This window comes from Mya arenaria, chromosome 12 (genome assembly GCF_026914265.1).
Source record: "Mya arenaria isolate MELC-2E11 chromosome 12, ASM2691426v1".
Lineage (NCBI taxonomy): Eukaryota > Metazoa > Mollusca > Bivalvia > Myida > Myidae > Mya > Mya arenaria.
The window spans coordinates 59348215-59368732 of record NC_069133.1 but is presented as its reverse complement, the minus strand read 5'-3'; the positions used below and the strand labels follow the sequence as shown (position 1 = coordinate 59368732).

The 20518-nt window shown below is 36.6% G+C and overlaps 1 protein-coding gene across 1 annotated transcript; it reads left to right on the top strand.

Moving 5' to 3' along the window:
* Positions 1 to 599: 599 nt before the first annotated feature.
* LOC128210211 (peroxidase-like) lies at positions 600 to 20157 on the top strand. Its single transcript, XM_052914412.1, has 16 exons — positions 600 to 788; positions 3958 to 4137; positions 4554 to 4683; positions 5152 to 5366; positions 5590 to 5769; positions 6065 to 6229; positions 7147 to 7248; positions 7639 to 7734; positions 9232 to 9423; positions 9709 to 9845; positions 10530 to 10613; positions 14183 to 14341; positions 14827 to 14969; positions 15340 to 15509; positions 19511 to 19613; positions 19910 to 20157. Exons 1-16 carry the CDS (start codon positions 779 to 781, stop codon positions 20025 to 20027), a joined length of 2184 nt encoding a protein of 727 aa, XP_052770372.1. The 5' UTR covers positions 600 to 778; the 3' UTR covers positions 20028 to 20157.
* The last annotated feature ends 361 nt before the right edge of the window (positions 20158 to 20518 follow it).

Sequence of the window (20518 nt, the reverse complement as noted above, 5' to 3'; positions counted from 1 at the left end):
ATTACAATACACTCGTATGAAGAAGAACAACTTTCTGTTATAAATAAATAATACCTTAAATTCTTGATGTCGAAATAAATGAACAGTGTACAAAACGTAAAAAATACAAATGTGCCGCTTTAATTTGTTTGTATTGTTTCCAATGTCAACGCTTAATAAAAGACGCCGCCTTTTGAACTCGTTTATATGCAGTGTGCAATGCTTAGCTAACATTTTTATAATAAGAAGGTCGCCGAAATTATTTCGCCGGTAATTCGTCGGGGGTATTCATGTGAAAGTGAACGTCACTTCATTTGTACAAAAAAGGACTAGAGAGTGTATTATTGTATAATCTGTCAATTACGTTCAGTTAAGTGTTAGTGGTAATAAACGTCATATATTGAAACTATTGATATGTGTATTCCTTTAAGACAATAACCACAGTTGAAAGACCAGAATAAATTAACATTTATTTAAAAAAAATCTTAATGAATGAAGGCTACACTCATAATAAAGTTGTTAAAAATGTCAAATTACCATAACTGATTCAATGTGCTTACTCTTGCATATATGTTTGGATTCAATAATACTTTGTTTTTGTTCATCTATTTCAAAACACAACAGAAATTAACAGTAAAAAAACTGTTTTCTGTTCTAAAGCATTTCATTTAATTAATATTTGAGCTGAACAATTGAAATAAGATAATGTAAGAAACAGTGTCAAATAAAACTAAACATGGCTTACTATTAATATCGTTGTAAACTGATGGAATAAAAAGTGTAATTGCATAGAAATAATATGATAAAAGGTACGTACATTTTCATTATTAAACGAGAATTTTAAGCTCGATTGCTGTATGGGCATTATTATGTTACAATTATGATTCAAAAGAAGCTCAAATAAACAAAGCTTTCGACTATGTCATAAGTAACCTCAATATAAAAGCAGACCACTGGACATGCTGATGAACAGAACCCTTGCCTACGTGTTCCAGAGTTGAGCTAATTTTTAAAAACCTATTCGAACACGAATTGAATGATCAAACCCAATGTGCTGCACGCATTTAAAGGAACTAGACACCAGAGGTTTAAAAATCGACAAATACATTATTTCCTCAAAACTAGCCAATGAATTGTCAATGCAAGCTACTTGGAGGCCAATAAAACATCACGTTACATGGTTAAAATAATGAACGCAACAATCATGTTGCTGTCTCATCTGAGTTTCACTGTTTAAAAATAGAACATACTGGTTTCCGAGTTTAAATAATATCTGTTTATGAGTACAGATAAATATACTGACGCTATTTTAAACTTACTGGGATTTACGTGGTAGACAACCGTAGTAAATTTCGGTCTTGACTGCGAATGATGCAGGTGTCGTAAGCGAAGTGATACACCAGTAAATAAGCTTCGATGCGTTATACACAACGATGTCAACTTAATGTAAGTTTTTGACAACTATCTTTTTTTAATTGTATGACCTAGTGACCAAGTGCTGACGAATTACAGAATGCTCTATATGTATATGAAAATTATTGTTACGAAAATAGACTCACAGTCAATACCTCAAAAACCAAACTTCTTATATTAACCAGAGGTAGATTGCCAAGATACGAGTTCACTCTTTTTAATGCTAATATTGATGTAGTGTCTGAATATGAATATTTAGGAGTGATATTTGGTAGAAGTGGTTCTTTTTGTAAACATAAAGAACATATTGCAAAGCAAGCAACAAAGGCCATATTCAGTCTATTAAAAAGCAAAAACAGTATATCTATTTATTGACCTACAAATTGATTTGTATATGGTTGTTAAGTGTGGGGCTACGTAAATACAGTACAGTTGAACTTTTTGAAGTATGTACTTAATATTAAAAGCAGTACACCAAACTGCATGTTATATGTCGAATCCGGTGTAAAGCCATTGCAAATAGATATTAATACACAAATGATCAGTTATTGGTCAAAGGTTATAGTCCCACACTGTACAAAACTTCCAGTATCTGTATATTATGTTATGCTTAGTAGATAAATGTATGACAATATAATTAGAAAACAATGAATTTCAATGGATAAAACATATACAAAATATATTTGTTAAATGTGGTATGAATAATATTTGGGGAAATCATGAGTTTCCAAACACATTATGGCTCAAAAAATCCGTTCAAATGAAATTATCTGATCTATTAAAAAACTAGTGGTATTCTACTTTAAATACGTAAAGAAAATGTTGTAGCTATAGACTGTTTAAGGAAAAATTTGAATTCGAAGAATATTTAGTTAAACCACCTGCTAAGTTTTTGAAATATTTAGTAAAATTCAGAACAAGAAATAATCGACTACCAATTAAAGTAGGAACCTGGAACAAAATAGAAATGAACGATAAAACTTTGTGATAAAAAGAGTATTGGTGATGAATTTCATTATTTATTAGAATGTAGCTATTTTGACGAATACAGAATAAGATTATACCGATCTCCTAATGTTTTGAAATTTGAAGAAATTATGAATATCAATCCCAATGATGATACAAAATTCATAAAATTATGTAAATTCCTCAAGTGTATTGTTAACAAATTTAGTATAAGAATGTAACACTATGTTCTCCTCCATATATATTTATATATGTTTGATATTAAAGTTTCAATAACATAAAAATGTTCATATTTAGAAAATCTGTATTATTATGTCCAATATATTTTGTAATGCCTCATGATGTTGTATTGTATATGTACTCATGTTATTTTGGCCATGTACTTATGACATTAATGATGTTAAATGAACTTGGAAACAGCCCCTTAAAACATTATTAATTAATTCGTATTTATGTTGCAAATCACTCTGAATTGTTTATGGGACCTGGCATTAAAACAACTTACAGAACGTAATTATTTAATGCAAACAAATGTGTTCAAACAATTTAAGATGAAAGTTGTGACAAATTAATGTATTCGATCAGTTTGACATCTATAGAAGTAACTAAAAAGTAGTGTACAGTAATACACCTTTTTAAGTAGCAAAATGTTCATGACAGAATAATGGAAATTAGAATACACATTAAAACATATTGGAATCCCTGCGTTTTAAGTGTTATCTAGGAGCTTCCGAACATTTTACGAATTTCAAAATATAGTTATGCAATTTGGCCCCATGGTACGAAGCAACTGCTCGACCATATTCGATAATTTTCCTAAAAAAACAAGTTTTGTACCTTGCATTAAAAGGATGAGTTTTCTTCATAAAAACTGGCTTTGCAGCTTATCCTGACATTCATCTTCGAGCTTTTCCCCATCATATCGTGGAAAATGATGCAATTTAAAGCTATAGATGAACTAAAAGTATTATTTAATTACATCATTTACCTCGGTACACATTCCTTGATATGATATGTTTTCAAATGCACGGTCTTATTTGTTCATGTTCTGCTGGCCAAATAGTAACCATCTTTAGGCAAAAACAACACCAAAATTGTTGTCGTGTTGAAAGTATTCGATACTCAATTATCTGAATTTTGTATTTCTGGTGTCAAATAATTTATATTGGTATAAGTTGAAAGGGTTGTATGTGTGGATTTAAAATATGTAAAATGATGTCAAACATATGTGATCTGGGTCATTTGTTCTCCATTTAGTAATCAGAGAGCAGTACCCTTTCACATAATAACAAATTAATGTAGGGTCACCAGCGTCAACATTAAACATGATCACGAATGGGTGGATAAAATCACGAGATAGTATGTGGCTCGATGGTTCGAGTACGTAAAATGACATTACTATTATAGTTTTCAGACTGTCGACTATCAAAGACTTAAACACCAAACGTCAAAGAACGGCCGAGTATTTCCATGTTTACCATGGAAATGCACAGGTGTGATCTGGCTGTAGTTTTATATTTGCCGACAACGAGTTTACACATGCAGAGTGATTTTTTAAAATCTGTTTCATTTGATAAAACGACTTAACTTATTTTTCAGAGGTTTCCACGATGCTTATGTTCCTGGTCGTCATAGCGACGGGCATGGTAGTGGAAGTCGGCTCTGAAAGTCACGTGATGCACCACCGGGATTTGCGTCACGCATTAGACCACGCTTTTCAGACAGCTGAAGGAAGTCTGGCAAAACAGATAGCAATCAATCAGGAAATGCATACGACGGGTCTGTGTATGGTTAAGTCAACCAATATTTTGGTTACGTTTTAGGCAGGTATTGAATACCTATTGTTTGCATTTGTTTGCAATGATATATCAAATATTATTCGGCATTTTTAGTTAACCGCATGATTAATTCATGCGCGGAATTGGAATTATAATACTATTTGGCTGGCGATGTAATGCACATGAATTAATATTTAGAATTAAGTACTAAGTTATTAACTGTTGTATATCATCTGATTCGAAATTAAGTCTTCTAACTTTAAAATAACCCATACAGTAATTAATCAAGGGAAATGCCATAATTATATAACGCAAAGCAAAAATATAAAAGCAACAAAATAATAAGAGAAATGCATACATATTTTAAAGCATTCAAGTTTAAAACGGTTTATTAAAATATCTATTTAATCGTGACAGGAGTTGACGGCGAACAGAGGCGTAGAAGGGGTCACTTTATCAACATGTTCGGTTGGATAAAGAAGTTGAACGTCGAACAGTCCAAGAAAGCGTTTATCTTGCTAGCTGCATCGAAACAGATATCACAATTGTTATACACTTTTTTCGTTGTTTTTAAAATGAACGTGGTAGATGGAGTTGGTAGTAGACAGTTGGGATACCCGACGTGTATGTGAACTTGCATACCCATACAAGTTGCCGTTCAGTTTAAACATCGTGACCGCATAATTCACATCCCACACGCCATCGTGCATGTAATTCTAAACTTGTTCAAAATACACAAACCTGGATGACGTTCTGCACATAATGAATTCCTTTCGTACATGTTTCCGTACAAGTAATGTTTCGCAACCTGTATGTTGTTGAAAAATCAATACTGAAAATAAATAATTGTTATCAAACCCATATCATTGTTCCATTCACATTTTGATTGTCCATATGGGTACATGTATGGTATGTTTCCGGCGGAACACCCATTGAGATAAGACATTCATTCATTATCTTTATGTTAATTCATCCACGATATTCAGATTAAAATATTGGCAAATCTTATTTACAGATTAGGTAAGACAATTAAAGAGTTACAAGCTGATCCTAAGTTTGTAAAGACGTGGGCGGAGTTTGCCTCTCGATACTGCAAGCCCCGCCTTCCTGCCTGTGACGTGGCGACACGCTATAGGACAATCGATGGCTCCTGTAACAATATCAAACAGATAACCTGGGGAATGGCGGAACGACCTCAAGCTCGATATATGCCACCTGTTTACCATGACGGTATGGATTTCTTTGAGGTTACGAGAAACATTTTCTTTGTAAATAACCATATTAGAATAAAGTATGTAGTTACGATGGGCAAACACTCTGCGCCATCACACGGGCGTTTAAAGTTTAAGTAATTGAGCATTCACTCAGTACTTAGGTACTTTTTTAATTATTGTAACATTTACAAAAGTTTACTGTATCTATCTAATCCAAATAGTAGCAATCCTCTTTTAAGGTGTGGGCACACCCCGTCAGTTCAGCATCACTGGTTCTCCTCTCCCAAGCGCTCGCCATGTGAGTAACGTGCTGCATAATGGCGGTGTCTCTGACCTGCTGGAACCAGTCGACTCGGCCATGGTCATGCAGTGGGGACAGACATTGGATCATGATATGATTGACACACCTGTTGTGAAAGGTTTATGATATACACTTTAATTAAACCATTTAATGATAGACGCTGTAGACGTGTCATTACACAGCGGTTGTTAATTGAGTATTACCATTATGTGCTTTCATTATGAATCCTTCCTGTTTAATTTTGACAATGGTAGCATTACATTAAAGAATATCATGAGTGTTTAATGCTAACTGAACATCTCTACTTTGAAATGCAACCATAATGCAACAATTCTGAAAATTGTTTAAATGATGCCTGAAAGTGCAAGTCGTTTTGTTAATGTATCACCAATTGGTATATCGGTATATTTAAGGTCACAAAGAGAATGACATACAGTGTTGCCGGATTGATGCCAGTCTACGGGCGAAGAGGGCGCCATGTTTCCACATACATATCCCTAAGGGAGACCCGAGGTTTCTCTCCACATGCATGAACTTTGTACGGTCAGCACCAGCACGGGATGATTTTTGCAAAATTTGTAAGGGAAAAATATCATCAATGTTTTTCATTGAAATTATTATCACTAAATTCATAGCAAATTGAATGCTTATAAAATGTAAGATTTGCGCGAGTATATATAAGCTTTATATGAGGTATTTTGTGTTTAATATAGGGCAAGGACGTATAATGTATGCTATAACTATTTGTACTGTTCATTTATACGACTAGAATTACGACAGAATAATTTCGTTATTGAGTTTGTGACTAATGTTTTATTCAACTTCATTAACTCGATGCAAGCAACTTGACATTATGACAATCAATCTTTGTCGCCAGCCATCTGCATGTTTCCGTTCGGGAAAATGATAAGAGATTGACGCGGCATTTCTAATATTTCTTTGTAGACTTTTAATATCACTTTTGACAAACATTTTGAAGAAAATGATTAATGAGGAATTAACGCTAATTCTAAATATCAGCTACGAAGAAAAAACAGAGGATATTTGTTTGTTTCCCTGTGAACACCATAAGTAACTATTTCACTTATCGCTACGCCATTCGTAACATATAGCTTTTGTTACTCACTCGGTGAAATATATAACGATTTTTCACTGTAACTAACTTTTTTCTTGTTAATGAATGCTTAGAAGGATATTGAATGACAATCAATTGTAGTTTTTCAGAAAAGTGAGCCTAATTGTATGCGAATGTAACGTCATTTCGGAAAGGACGGCGTTACAATTGTGTCCCAGCTCTGTGCGCGATGGCATTTGATTTGGAATTGAAAGCGGGCTGAAATTAAAAAAAAAAAAAAACAGTGAAAAAAAAAAACAAAACAGTTTTGAACAGTGAAATATCATTTTTATTTCACTGATAAATCTCTATAAACCACCGGAAAGCATAACTGAACTAAAATGTATTTGCTGATTAAATTGTTTAACAATTTTTAAACAGCACAACGCCAGCAAATAAACCAAGCAACAGCTGTGATTGATGCCAGCTACCTGTATGGAACCGATCACGACACAATGAAAACATTGAGGACATTTAAAGGAGGTGGGTACATAGCATGTCAATAATGCAATTGAAACTCCAACCCAGCTATGAAAATAGCCTAGCAATCAGAGATTTACTCTCATTTAATACCGAAATGGTCAAAGTTAAAAACAAACAGGATAATTAATCACTACACAAAAGATTGCAAACCAAGTTATAATGGATATTAAGATACCATATGCATAAAGTCGTTGAGGATGAATATTAAAACTATTTTAAACACTAGCGATCTGGGATATTTTCCCTAACGTTAATCCACAGTTGGAGCTGGTTGTTTTATCAAATCTGAAGGGTGGAGTTGTTTAACGTATATAATTACATACGAAGATCATAAGTGATCATGACTGCTGAAAATTCTAACCCTTCTGGAAGTTTTTTTTTTCAATTCAGGGTTGTTAAAGATGACAGATTCTGGCGCCTTTATCCCAACAAAAGACCAGACTAGTTGTGAACGAGATGTTCCCAGTGACTATTGCATGAAATCAGGTAAGGATGAGTAAGTTATAGATTGAATACACCAAACAAATTACAATAAAAGTCATTATTATATTAATTTTTACACGGATTATGTTATATAGTCATTGTTCAAATCAAGTAATATACGTACATACTCGATGCAATTCCGGAGACACCACGTGTTCACGCTCTTTATCATAGAGATACCTAGTTCATGTATATGAATATGTATATGTATATGACGCTATATGTTCACAGTATTGGAGCTGATCACGATCTTAATATTGGAGATACCTGCTTCATGGTAAAGACATTACCTGTTCACACGAGAAAATAATAAACTTAAAAAAACACCAACACATTTTCTCCGCAAGCCGGCATAGGAACGACAGTTCTGATCGGCGATCAAATCTATGCTCGAGGGACCCCCACGGGTCGCCGAGTAGCACAGGGGGAGCCCTAAAAGGGGATATGAATATTTAGAAAATTAATTGTTATACCAGTTATTCTCCAATAAATAAGAATTCAGTGTATGATCGTATTTTATTTCACTCAAGGTCATAGAAAAATACATTTTCACGGGTGGCTTTCACTTTCTGGTTTTCTATGACACTTGTGAAATAGAATACGATCTTACACTGAAATTACCAGATATCCTCGTTTTTTTATTCGACGAGGAAATATCACGTTTTTTTTCTGATGATATGGATGGAATTATTTTTTATTAAAACCGATCTCTCTTAAAACACAATGAGGCAGAAACTTTCGACTTGTTGGAATATTTCCAATTAAGAAAATATTTGTACAATTATATAATTTATGAACTTCTGGAGTGATATTTTTCTGATGAATACAAAATAAGCAATGTTATCAAATGTTAACAAAATACATGATAGTAATATTAAACCTGAAATAAGGTTTAGATAACAACCTTAATGAATACTATCGTCCGAATGTTTCTTCCGGTCGTTACTCTTATACATTGGAAGAAACTTAAAAAATGAACATCTGTGGTAATAAATCAGTTTCGTTATTATACTCTGATACTGTCAAATTGATTGAACGCCACATATCTCAAATAAACCTTTGTTTGTTTGATTGATAATCATCTACATCTACACGGATGTAAACTTTAGACTGGCCAGTAATTTGCTGCTTTAATTTGTAATGTTTTATCCCTGAAATTGGCAAAAAACATAAGACCTTGTACTCTTTGAAACACATTCCTTTATTATTATTTCTTTTGAATATTTGTATATTTATTCATTTTCGATAAAGTTATGGACTATTATGACATAACCAGAGGAACATTAATGACGGAAAAATAGGACATGGATCACGTTAGCTTTAAGCTGTCTTCACAAGCAATGCTTGTAAATAAGTTCAAATTAAACTAAATATTCTTATCCTAACCGCGAATTAATTACAGAAGAAACAACAATCCGCGTGATACCCTGTCTTACTTCTACACAATTCATGAATACTACATTTACTCTATTTTATTCAGTTTTATACATTTTGCCAAAGGCGACCTGCGGATACACGTGGTACCTAGCCTTGCATCTACACAAATCATGATGCTACGGGAGCACAACCGTATTGCCACCATCCTGGGAAACCTCAACACTCATTGGTCGGATGAAACAGTTTTCCAGGAAACGCGAAAAATCATTGCTGCTTTGAATCAGCATATTGCGTCTACCGAATATATGCCTATAGGTAGTTTGTTTTGTGTCTTATTTTCTACATCAATTATCTCATGCCATTGTTTGAACCTAAATGCCTGATCATGTTTGCAGTATTTGGAGAGCGATGTCCATATCATAACCTTAAATTAACTTTGAAAAAACTAAATGTGAGAAGATAACTGTCTTTATCAACAATTTTACTTTGTTTAAAATCGGTCTTCAACATGTTCTATGAATTATTCGTGAATTCTGAATATTGAATATACAAAGTAACATAATACATTGCTTTAAACCTTGATATTAACTATTCATGCAGTCCTAGGAGTCAAGACAATGTCCAAGTACGGCCTCCGCTCCAAACCAAGAGGTTTCAACCACGTGTACAATCCCAAGGTTGATCCAACCATCAGAAACTCCTGGGGTGCGGCCTCCTTCCGGTTTGCTCACTCTGCTGTAAGTAACTGTTTCCTTGCCTATTTCAAATTATCTTAAGAAATAGCGCTCGAAATTAAAATACAGTTTACCAGAGTGGTATATCATTAGTTTTAGTTTTAGGAAAAGCGTTAAACTTGATCTACGTAATTCCGCATCAACCAATGTATTTCGAGTCTGATAATAGCTTACTTGGTTCAACTTTCAATCAAAGAGACAGCAAATTATAAAATGCTGCCGCGCTGACAATGTACAACTAAGCAATACATTTAATAAAGCTTATTCATAACCTGTGCGATAATTTTACCTTAAAGCCTTCTGTTAAAAAGTGTTCATAACGCTATTCAAAACCGTTGACTTCAAAGACAATATTTGGGCAGTGAGCATATAACAACACTTTTTGAAGGGTTCCATTTGTCAATATCTTAGTTTTGACAGTCCTAATCCTTTGTCTCTCTTTGTTTCGTCATAAAAAATGTAATTAACAAAATATGAGCGAGTCCTTTTAAGCAAATCACCACTATAAACGCATACCCCAAAACCCCCTATTTATACAATAGAAGGAACACTGTCTAAGCATGTGCAAAAGGACGTTAACAATATTTCATATTCCATAATTGTTATTGAGCAATCTTTATTCAACCAAGACTCTTATTTCCAGAGTTGTGATGTATTCTGTACTGCCTAAAAATACTAACGTTTCAGGTACCCGGGGACATTGGAGGTGTTAATATGAAAGGGATTCCCAGGACTACAAGGCTGGAGTCTACGTTCAACAAACCTACCATGGTATGCAAACTGTTTCGTGTGTATTCTTCCGTACCTGAATAGAAAGAAAACGTTTAGGAATGACGTCACCATTACGTCATATGTACTTCCGTTGTGTGGAAAATTCTCAATAAAAAAATGTTCTTATGATTGATAGACATGATTTCACATGCTCAATACACTGTAAATCAAAACTATCATTATTCCTGAAACGTTTATACCTTAAGTATCTATTCTTGCTTGATTTATCATTTAGAGTAGAGATTAAAGCATAAACCGCTGCCCTATAGTTGAAAGGTCATTTTGGAAGAACTGTCATGGCGGACGGTGCAATTTTTAGAGTTTGTTTTTCAAGTGGAGTGATTTTTCTTAGGAATAACTTGACCCCCCCTTTTTTATTGGCTTAAAATGTAATTTAAAGCTTGTACTTTAAGAATATATGCGGTCATTATAGCCTGTATTCGCCCGAAATGCCTTTAAATGTTGTTTAAAAATTACAATTTTACATTGAATTATATAGGGAATAACAATGGTGGTGTGTAACCTAAAAGGGACCAAACTGCTGTGTTTAAAAAGTGTTATTTTTGGTAAGAAATGTATTGCATTTCACTATTTCTGGCAAATTTTCACAATTAAATGCATTTATCTTGTCTGGTTAATCAAAATATGCTTTTTCCTGGTTTTCACAACTTTCGCCTATTTTTTTTTTTAAATGAGACGTCTGCAATCTTACGAGCACTGAAAAAGTCCAAATTTGGTGAAAATTTGACTGCGAGAACTTGAAATGTGTGCAAAGATGTGTAGAACTGCCCCATATGATGCTTAGAATGCCATTTGAGTCAAGGTTCAGTTGAAAAACCTCAAAGAATGGCATTTTGGGCCAAAACGCCTTAGAAACTACAGACGCACAGGCACTTGGGTGACAGGCAGTGAAACTGGAAAACCTGACACAGACTATCAGATTGAGCTTGCTTTGGGTGTATTAATGTATGAAGGACTAATCGAAAGTGTTTTTCATAAAAAATGCAGGGACGGGTTTAGTTATAGGAATGACGTCACCATTACGTCATATGTACTTCCGTTGTGTGGAAAATTCTCAATAAAAAATGTTCTTATGATTGATAGACATGATTTCACATGCTCAATCCACTGTAAATCAAAACTATCATTATTCCTGAAACTTTTATACCTTAAGTATGTATTCTTGCTTGGATTACCATTTAGAGTAGAGATTAAAGCATAAACCGCTGCCCTATAGTTGAAAGGTCAATTTAGAAGAACTGTCATGGCGGACGGTGCAATTATTAGAGATTTATTTTCAAGTGGAGTGATTTTTCTTAGGAATAACTTGACCCCCCCCCCCCCTTTTTATTGGCTTGAAATGTAATTTAAAGCTTGTACTTTAAGAATATATGTGGTTATAATAACCTGCATTTGCTCGAAATGCCTTTAAATGTTGTCTAAAAATTACAATTTTACATTGAATTATATAGGGAATAACAATGGTGGTGTGTAACCTTTATTGGAATGTATGTGAATTATGGGGGTTGTCTTGTTATTGGGTTGTATTGGCCTGTCGTCACCAAATAAGATCATAAAATAAGTTTGACAACTGTACAATCCCTTTACAGATTATGCAGTCTCTGTACAGAACATGCAGTCTCTGTACAGAACATGCAGTCTCAGTACAGATTATGCAGTCTCAGTACATATTATGTAGTCTCTATTCAGATTATGCAGTCTCAGTACATATTATGCAGTCTCAGTACAGATTATGCAGTCTCAGTACAGATTATGTAGTATCTATTCAGATTATGCAGTCTCAGTACAGATTATGCAGTCTCAGTACATATTATGTAGTCTCTATTCAGATTATGCAGTCTCAGTACAGATTATGCAGTCTCAGTACATATTATGTAGTCTCTATACAGATTATGCAGTCTCAGTACATATTATGCAGTCTCAGTACAGATTATGCAGTCTCAGTACAGATTATGCTGTCGCCGTATAGATTATGCAGTCTTAGTACAGATTATGCAGGCTCAGTACAGATTATGCAATCTCTGTATATATTATACAGTCTCAGTACAGATTATGCAGTCTCAGTACAGATTATGCAGTCGCAGTACAGATGATGCAGTCTCAGTACAGATAATGCAGTCTCAGTATAGATTATGCAGTCTCAGTACAGATAATGCAGTCTCAGTTTAGATTATGCAGTCTCTGTATAGATTATACAGTATCGGTACAGAGTATACAATCTCTGTGCAGATTATGCAGTATGTACATATAATGCAGTCTAATTACTGAATGTATCGTCTCTTTACACATTATTTTGATTTCATTACCTTCAAGGTCATTCCCACGATTTGAGTTATGAGCCAGTAAAAAAGCCGACCCTTGCTTAACAATTACAATATCCAGGGGGTCCAACGTGAAATGTGTTCGCCGAATTTTAAGTGAGGGAAATTGTGTGAAGCCGAATAAAATGGCGGCGTGGAAAGGAATTTCGGTGTTTCAAGGATATATTTTCACCTGGTAAGTAAGTTATATCACCTTTCTCGCAATATAAATACGCCTACCCGGAGACCACACGTGTAAGCGTCTCTCGGTTTTTTAACCTATTTTTCTAGAGGCCTTTACAAAAAAGTTATTGAATGTATAAGCTGAACGATTGATTGTTTACAAAGTGAAAATAGAAAATTGCATGACTTGAAACTGTGTTTTCGGCCCAAGTTTACCATTCTTGTACCTGTTTTAGCTATTTGTTATTGAATATTTGCATTATTTATCTTTTCGATCGCTACTGCACTTACACAATTTCCCTCACTTAAAATTCGGCGAACACATTTCACGTTGGACCCCCTGATATCGTTTTAATTTCTTAAAACATCTTCCGTTAAATTATTATATGGAACAAATAATCGACCAAAGGAAAGGCGTTGAAGTGTTAAATCACCTGACCCGAACCAGAGAGACTCGTGTTATTGGAGGATACTGTTTCAGTGTATGCTAATTGTATTTTGAGCCTAATTATTTGAGACCGTAACGTCGTTTCGAAAATGACATCTTTTAAATTGTGTTCGAGGCGGGCGCTTTGTAACTCAGTAAGTGGTTACTTTTAAAATAATAAATGCATGAGCATCTATACACATATATAACATTATCACGGATATAATACAAATTGAACATAAGTTATGACAACATATGAATAATTCGTATACCAATATCGCCGTAGAATACATTATATAAGAAGAATTAAGGAAAATTAGTGGTCCTATAGTATGCATAAAATATTATTGAAAAATAAAGTCACAATTTTTTATAAATAGGATTTCTAATAAATTCCACTGGCATCTTTGTGTAAACCGGTTACCCGCTTGAAACGCCATTAACTTAGTTATATTGCCGCATTGTTCATCTTATCTCAAACTGGTTAAACTCGGGTTCTAAAGAAACATGACTTACTTAAAGATGCTTGCGACTTGGACAACAACTGAGATGGGAATACTTTAGATGCTAAATGCTTGCTTTTATTGCAGCTTTTATTATAACTTGATTTTAACTTTAGAACTGTTGTCTTATACAAGGTTCTAGAAAACGGAGGACGAGGAAGTGATGACGTCAACAGGTGGCTGACTACACACAGGGGAGGCAAACAGGATCGGTTTCTCGAGCCGGCGATCAGGGACTTCCTGTTTCTGGACGATACTGGCCAGAGTTTTGATCTTGCCGCCTTAAATATACAGGTACGTTGTTTTAGATAATCATGAAAAACAAATTATGTTTTTTTCTAAATGTATATTAATTATGAGACTTTCGAACCGAAAACAATATTTTATGGTAAAGGAGCCTTCGGATGAAACATTTTATAACGACTTCTGTACTACTATTATTACTGCTGCTACTACTACTACTACTACTACTACTACTACTACTACTACTACTACTACTACTACTACTACTACTACTACTACTACTACTACTACTACTACTACTACTACTACTACTACTACTACTACTTCTAATAATACTACTACTACTACTACTACTACTACTACTACTACTACTACTACTACTACTACTACTACTACTACTACTACTACTACTACTACTACTACTACTACTAGTGCTACTGCTACTGCTGCTGCTGCTGCTGCTGCTGCTGCTGCTGCTACTGCTACTACTACTACTACTACTACTACTAAAAGCAATATCCTTTTTAAATACGAAGCGAGGTCGCGATCATGGTATCCCAGGCTACAACGCGTGGCGGAAGTGGTGTGGACTTCCGGTTGCCTTTCACTTCCTTTCAAAACCTGGAGGAGTGGTAGACATTCATCCTGATGCTGCAAAAGCCCTCGCAGATGTATATATGTAAGTGGTAATGTGTATGGAATAATGCATATCACTAATTTAAAACATGATGGCATTGATTCCCAATAATAAAGGACACACATTACATGTTTATGTACAACTCATATAATGTCGTATTTTAACGTGTAACAAAACCAGTGGTTTGGAAGATTATGTTGTTCAGTCAATAATATTAGATCATAAAGACAAATGATCGCATAAATTTCATAACACAGAGTAGAACTCCACGCACATGCATTTAAATTATTTCGAACTCAACCTTGTCTGAAAACATGGCTAACAGCTGTTCAAGTAATTCTATTTTCATTGGACCAAAAACACATTTATAAGTACATAGATTTTCAATTACACAAACTTAAATTCCATGCAGGCACCCTGACGACATCGATTTATACTCCGTTGGTTTGGCAGAGATGTTATTGCCAGGCAGTCGTATGGGCCCGACATTTGCATGCATTAACGCCAGACAGTTTCAAGATGTGAAATTTGGGGACAGGTTTTGGTACGAAAACAACTACCCGAGAACAGGCTTCACATTTGGTAAGGGCACGGAAACAACTCCCGAGAACAGGCTTCACATTTGGTAAGGGCACGAAAACAACTACCCGAGAACAGGCTTCACATTTGGTAAGGGCATGGAAACAACTCCCCGAGAACAGGCTTCACATTTGGTAAGGGCATGGAAACAACTTCCCGAGAACAGGCTTCACATTTGGTAAGGGCACGGAAACAACTTCCCGAGAACAGGCTTCACATTTGGTAAGGGTACGGAAACAACTACCCGAGAACAGGCTTCACATTTGGTAAGGGTACGGAAACAACTACCCGAGAACAGGCTTCACATTTGGTAAGGGCATGGAAACAACTTCCCGAGAACAGGCTTCACATTTGGTAAGGGCACGGAAACAACTACCCGAGAACAGGCTTCACATTTGGTAAGGGCACGGAAACAACTACCCGAGAACAGGCTTCACATTTGGTAAGGGTACGGAAACAACTACCCGAGAACAGGCTTCACATTTGGTAAGGGCACGGAAACAACTACCCGAGAACAGGCTTCACATTTGGTAAGGGCACGGAAACAACTACCCGAGAACAGGCTTCACATTTGGTAAGGGTACGGAAACAACTACCCGAGAACAGGCTTCACATTTGGTAAGGGCATGGAAACAACTTCCCGAGAACAGGCTTCACATTTGGTAAGGGCACGGAAACAACTTCCCGAGAACAGGCTTCACATTTGGTAAGGGCACGGAAACAACTTCCCGAGAACAGGCTTCACATTTGGTAAGGGCATGGAAACAACTACCCGAGAACAGGCTTCACATTTGGTAAGGGCATGGAAACAACTACCCGAGAACAGGCTTCACATTTGGTAAGGGCACGGAAACAACTACCCGAGAACAGGCTTCACATTTGGTAAGGGCATGGAAACAACTACCCGAGAACAGGCTTCACATTTGGTAAGGGCATGGAAACAACTACCCGAGAACAGGCTTCACATTTGGTAAGGGCATGGAAACAACTACCCGAGAACAGGCTTCACATTTGGTAAGGGCACGGAAACAACTACCCGAGAACAGGCTTCACATTTGGTAAGGGCACGGAAACAACTACCCGAGAACAGGCTTCACATTTGGTAAGGACTACCCGAGAACAGGCTTCACATTTGGTAAGGGCATGGAAACAACTACCCGAGAACAGGCTTCACATTTGGTAAGGGCACGGAAACAACTACCCGAGAACAGGCTTCACATTTGGTAAGGGCACGGAAACAACTACCCGAGAACAGGCTTCACATTTGGTAAGGGTACGGAAACAACTACCCGAGAACAGGCTTCACATTTGGTAAGGGCACGGAAACAACTACCCGAGAACAGGCTTCACATTTGGTAAGGGCATGGAAACAACTTCCCGAGAACAGGCTTCACATTTGGTAAGGGTACGGAAACAACTACCCGAGAACAGGCTTCACATTTGGTAAGGGCACGGAAACAACTACCCGAGAACAGGCTTCACATTTGGTAAGGGCACGGAAACAACTTCCCGAGAACAGGCTTCACATTTGGTAAGGGTACGGAAACAACTACCCGAGAACAGGCTTCACATTTGGTAAGGGCACGGAAACAACTTCCCGAGAACAGGCTTCACATTTGGTCAGGGTACGGAAACAACTTCCCGAGAACAGGCTTCACATTTGGTAAGGGCATGGAAACAACTACCCGAGAACAGGCTTCACATTTGGTAAGGGCATGGAAACAACTACCCGAGAACAGGCTTCACATTTGGTAAGGGCACGGAAACAACTACCCGAGAACAGGCTTCACATTTGGTAAGGGCATGGAAACAACTACCCGAGAACAGGCTTCACATTTGGTAAGGGCATGGAAACAACTACCCGAGAACAGGCTTCACATTTGGTAAGGGCACGGAAACAACTACCCGAGAACAGGCTTCACATTTGGTAAGGGCACGGAAACAACTACCCGAGAACAGGCTTCACATTTGGTAAGGGCACGGAAACAACTACCCGAGAACAGGCTTCACATTTGGTAAGGGTACGGAAACAACTACCCGAGAACAGGCTTCACATTTGGTAAGGGTACGGAAACAACTACCCGAGAACAGGCTTCACATTTGGTAAGGGCACGGAAAAAACTTCCCGAGAACAGGCTTCACATTTGGTAAGGGCACGGAAACAACTACCCGAGAACAGGCTTCACATTTGGTAAGGGCACGGAAACAACTACCCGAGAACAGGCTTCACATTTGGTAAGGGTACGGAAACAACTACCCGAGAACAGGCTTCACATTTGGTAAGGGCACGGAAACAACTTCCCGAGAACAGGCTTCACATTTGGTAAGGGCACGGAAACAACTTCCCGAGAACAGGCTTCACATTTGGTAAGGGCATGGAAACAACTACCCGAGAACAGGCTTCACATTTGGTAAGGGCATGGAAACAACTACCCGAGAACAGGCTTCACATTTGGTAAGGGCACGGAAACAACTAGCCGAGAACAGGCTTCACATTTGGTAAGGGCATGGAAACAACTACCCGAGAACAGGCTTCACATTTGGTAAGGGCACGGAAACAACTACCCGAGAACAGGCTTCACATTTGGTAAGGGCACGGAAACAACTACCCGAGAACAGGCTTCACATTTGGTAAGGGTACGGAAACAACTACCCGAGAACAGGCTTCACATTTGGTAAGGGCACGGAAACAACTACCCGAGAACAGGCTTCACATTTGGTAAGGGCACGGAAACAACTACCCGAGAACAGGCTTCACATTTGGTAAGGGCACGGAAACAACTACCCGAGAACAGGCTTCACATTTGGTAAGGGTACGGAAACAACTACCCGAGAACAGGCTTCACATTTGGTAAGGGTACGGAAACAACTACCCGAGAACAGGCTTCACATTTGGTAAGGGCATGGAAACAACTTCCCGAGAACAGGCTTCACATTTGGTAAGGGTACGGAAACAACTACCCGAGAACAGGCTTCACATTTGGTAAGGGCATGGAAACAACTACCCGAGAACAGGCTTCACATTTGGTAAGGGTACGGAAACAACTACCCGAGAACAGGCTTCACATTTGGTAAGGGTACGGAAAAAACTTCCCGAGAACAGGCTTCACATTTGGTAAGGGCACGGAAACAACTTCCCGAGAACAGGCTTCACATTTGGTAAGGGCACGGAAACAACTACCCGAGAACAGGCTTCACATTTGGTAAGGGCATGGAAACAACTACCCGAGAACAGGCTTCACATTTGGTAAGGGCATGGAAACAACTACCCGAGAACAGGCTTCACATTTGGTAAGGGCATGGAAACAACTACCCGAGAACAGGCTTCACATTTGGTAAGGGCATGGAAACAACTACCCGAGAACAGGCTTCACATTTGGTAAGGGCATGGAAACAACTACCCGAGAACAGGCTTCACATTTGGTAAGGGCATGGAAACTATAGTTTTACTCCTATCTTTGTGAATATCGGGATCCAATTATCAACTCAGAGACGACGAATAATCTAGCATTAATTTATTCACTGGAATATAAGTGTAGTGTCATTTATTCAAATGGAACCTTTATTTCATTTCAAGTAATTATGGTATTGAGTTTAAAACGAATACTCTTTTTTTGTCATTTCTACCTCGTTGGAGATTTTTGCCATTCGTTTCTTGTATTCGTGCATTGTTCGGTCCCAATTAGGCGGCGCTTAATATACAAGCTACCGTGCAACCGGAAGCTTGCGGATACATAAGAGCGCTACTTCAACATACACACACGACTTATTGCACGGTTAGCTTGCGTAATTGACGTTAGGTTGACAGTATGGTACGACTGATTGTACTCATCCTTCACAATCGTTGTGTATAGTTTTAATTAATCGGTAGAGGGTGCCGTTACTATTACATATTCATAACTACTAAGAAAAATGTGCACACGATATTGCCATGTACTTAGAATATTTCTTGTAATTCATTTTAACATATTTCTTAAGGTTCTATCTTTATATGACATTTACAGAACAACTCAACGAAGTGAAAAAGATGAAACTATCCAATATAATGTGTCATACACAGCCAACAAAACTGGTTGCCAGAAACCTTTTTGAAATTCCATCAAAAAAGTGAGTTGTATTGGGTTTTAAAACAAATGTGAAAAGTATAAACTTTGCAAATGGGTACGTTCTCTTTTCCGTCTCTTTGTAACAGACATGTTAGTGATGTACTGGAGGTAACATGTAATGTGATACGGAAAAGGTACTGCGCGAAATACCCTTTTTATTGAGATAAGTTTTCGAAATGAAAATAATAATAGTAATAATATATATATGCATGTTCTTTTCTTATATCTATATATTATTTTCATATATTTATAGCTATATTATTTTCATATATTTATATATATTGTTTGTATTTTCAGAAATCCTTTGGTAGAGTGTAGCCATCTTGAAGACATGGACTTGCGACATTGGAAGGAACATGTTTATATGACTAAGGGCCCGTACGTGCCCATAAAACTCTTACAAAAGTATTTCTAAATTATCACAAGGAATGTAATATATTTATTGATAGGCATGTAATTTCAGTCCAAAACATACAATATATAATTATATGGTATTTCAATTGATAAACACTTTTTACAGCAAATTGTTATTTTGCAGTTAATTAAAGCGCATAAAATAAGAATATGTGTTTATATTAAATTGCGTTAATTGGCAAGTTGTATGTTTATGTGCAACACTTACCATTGCATACAGGTATGACGTCACCATTGCGTCATATGTACATCCGTTGTGTGGAAAATTCTCAATAAAAAAATAATGTTTTTATGACTGATAGACATGTTTTCACATGCTCAATACACTGTAAATCAAAATATCATTATTCCTGAAACTCTTATAACTTGAGTATCTATTATTGCTTGATTTATCATTTAGAATAGAGATTTAAGCATAAACTGCTGCCCTATAGTTAAAAGGTCATTTTGGAAGAACTGTCATGGCGGACTGTGCAATTTTTAGAGTTTATT

Excerpts from the sequence above, each read along its gene's own strand:
- LOC128210211 (XM_052914412.1), top strand. Across the intron at positions 5,770-6,064 it reads TGACACACCTGTTGTGAAAG|GTCACAAAGAGAATGACATA; the intron begins GTTTATGATATA and ends GGTATATTTAAG. Across the intron at positions 6,230-7,146 it reads GGATGATTTTTGCAAAATTT|CACAACGCCAGCAAATAAAC; the intron begins GTAAGGGAAAAA and ends ATTTTTAAACAG.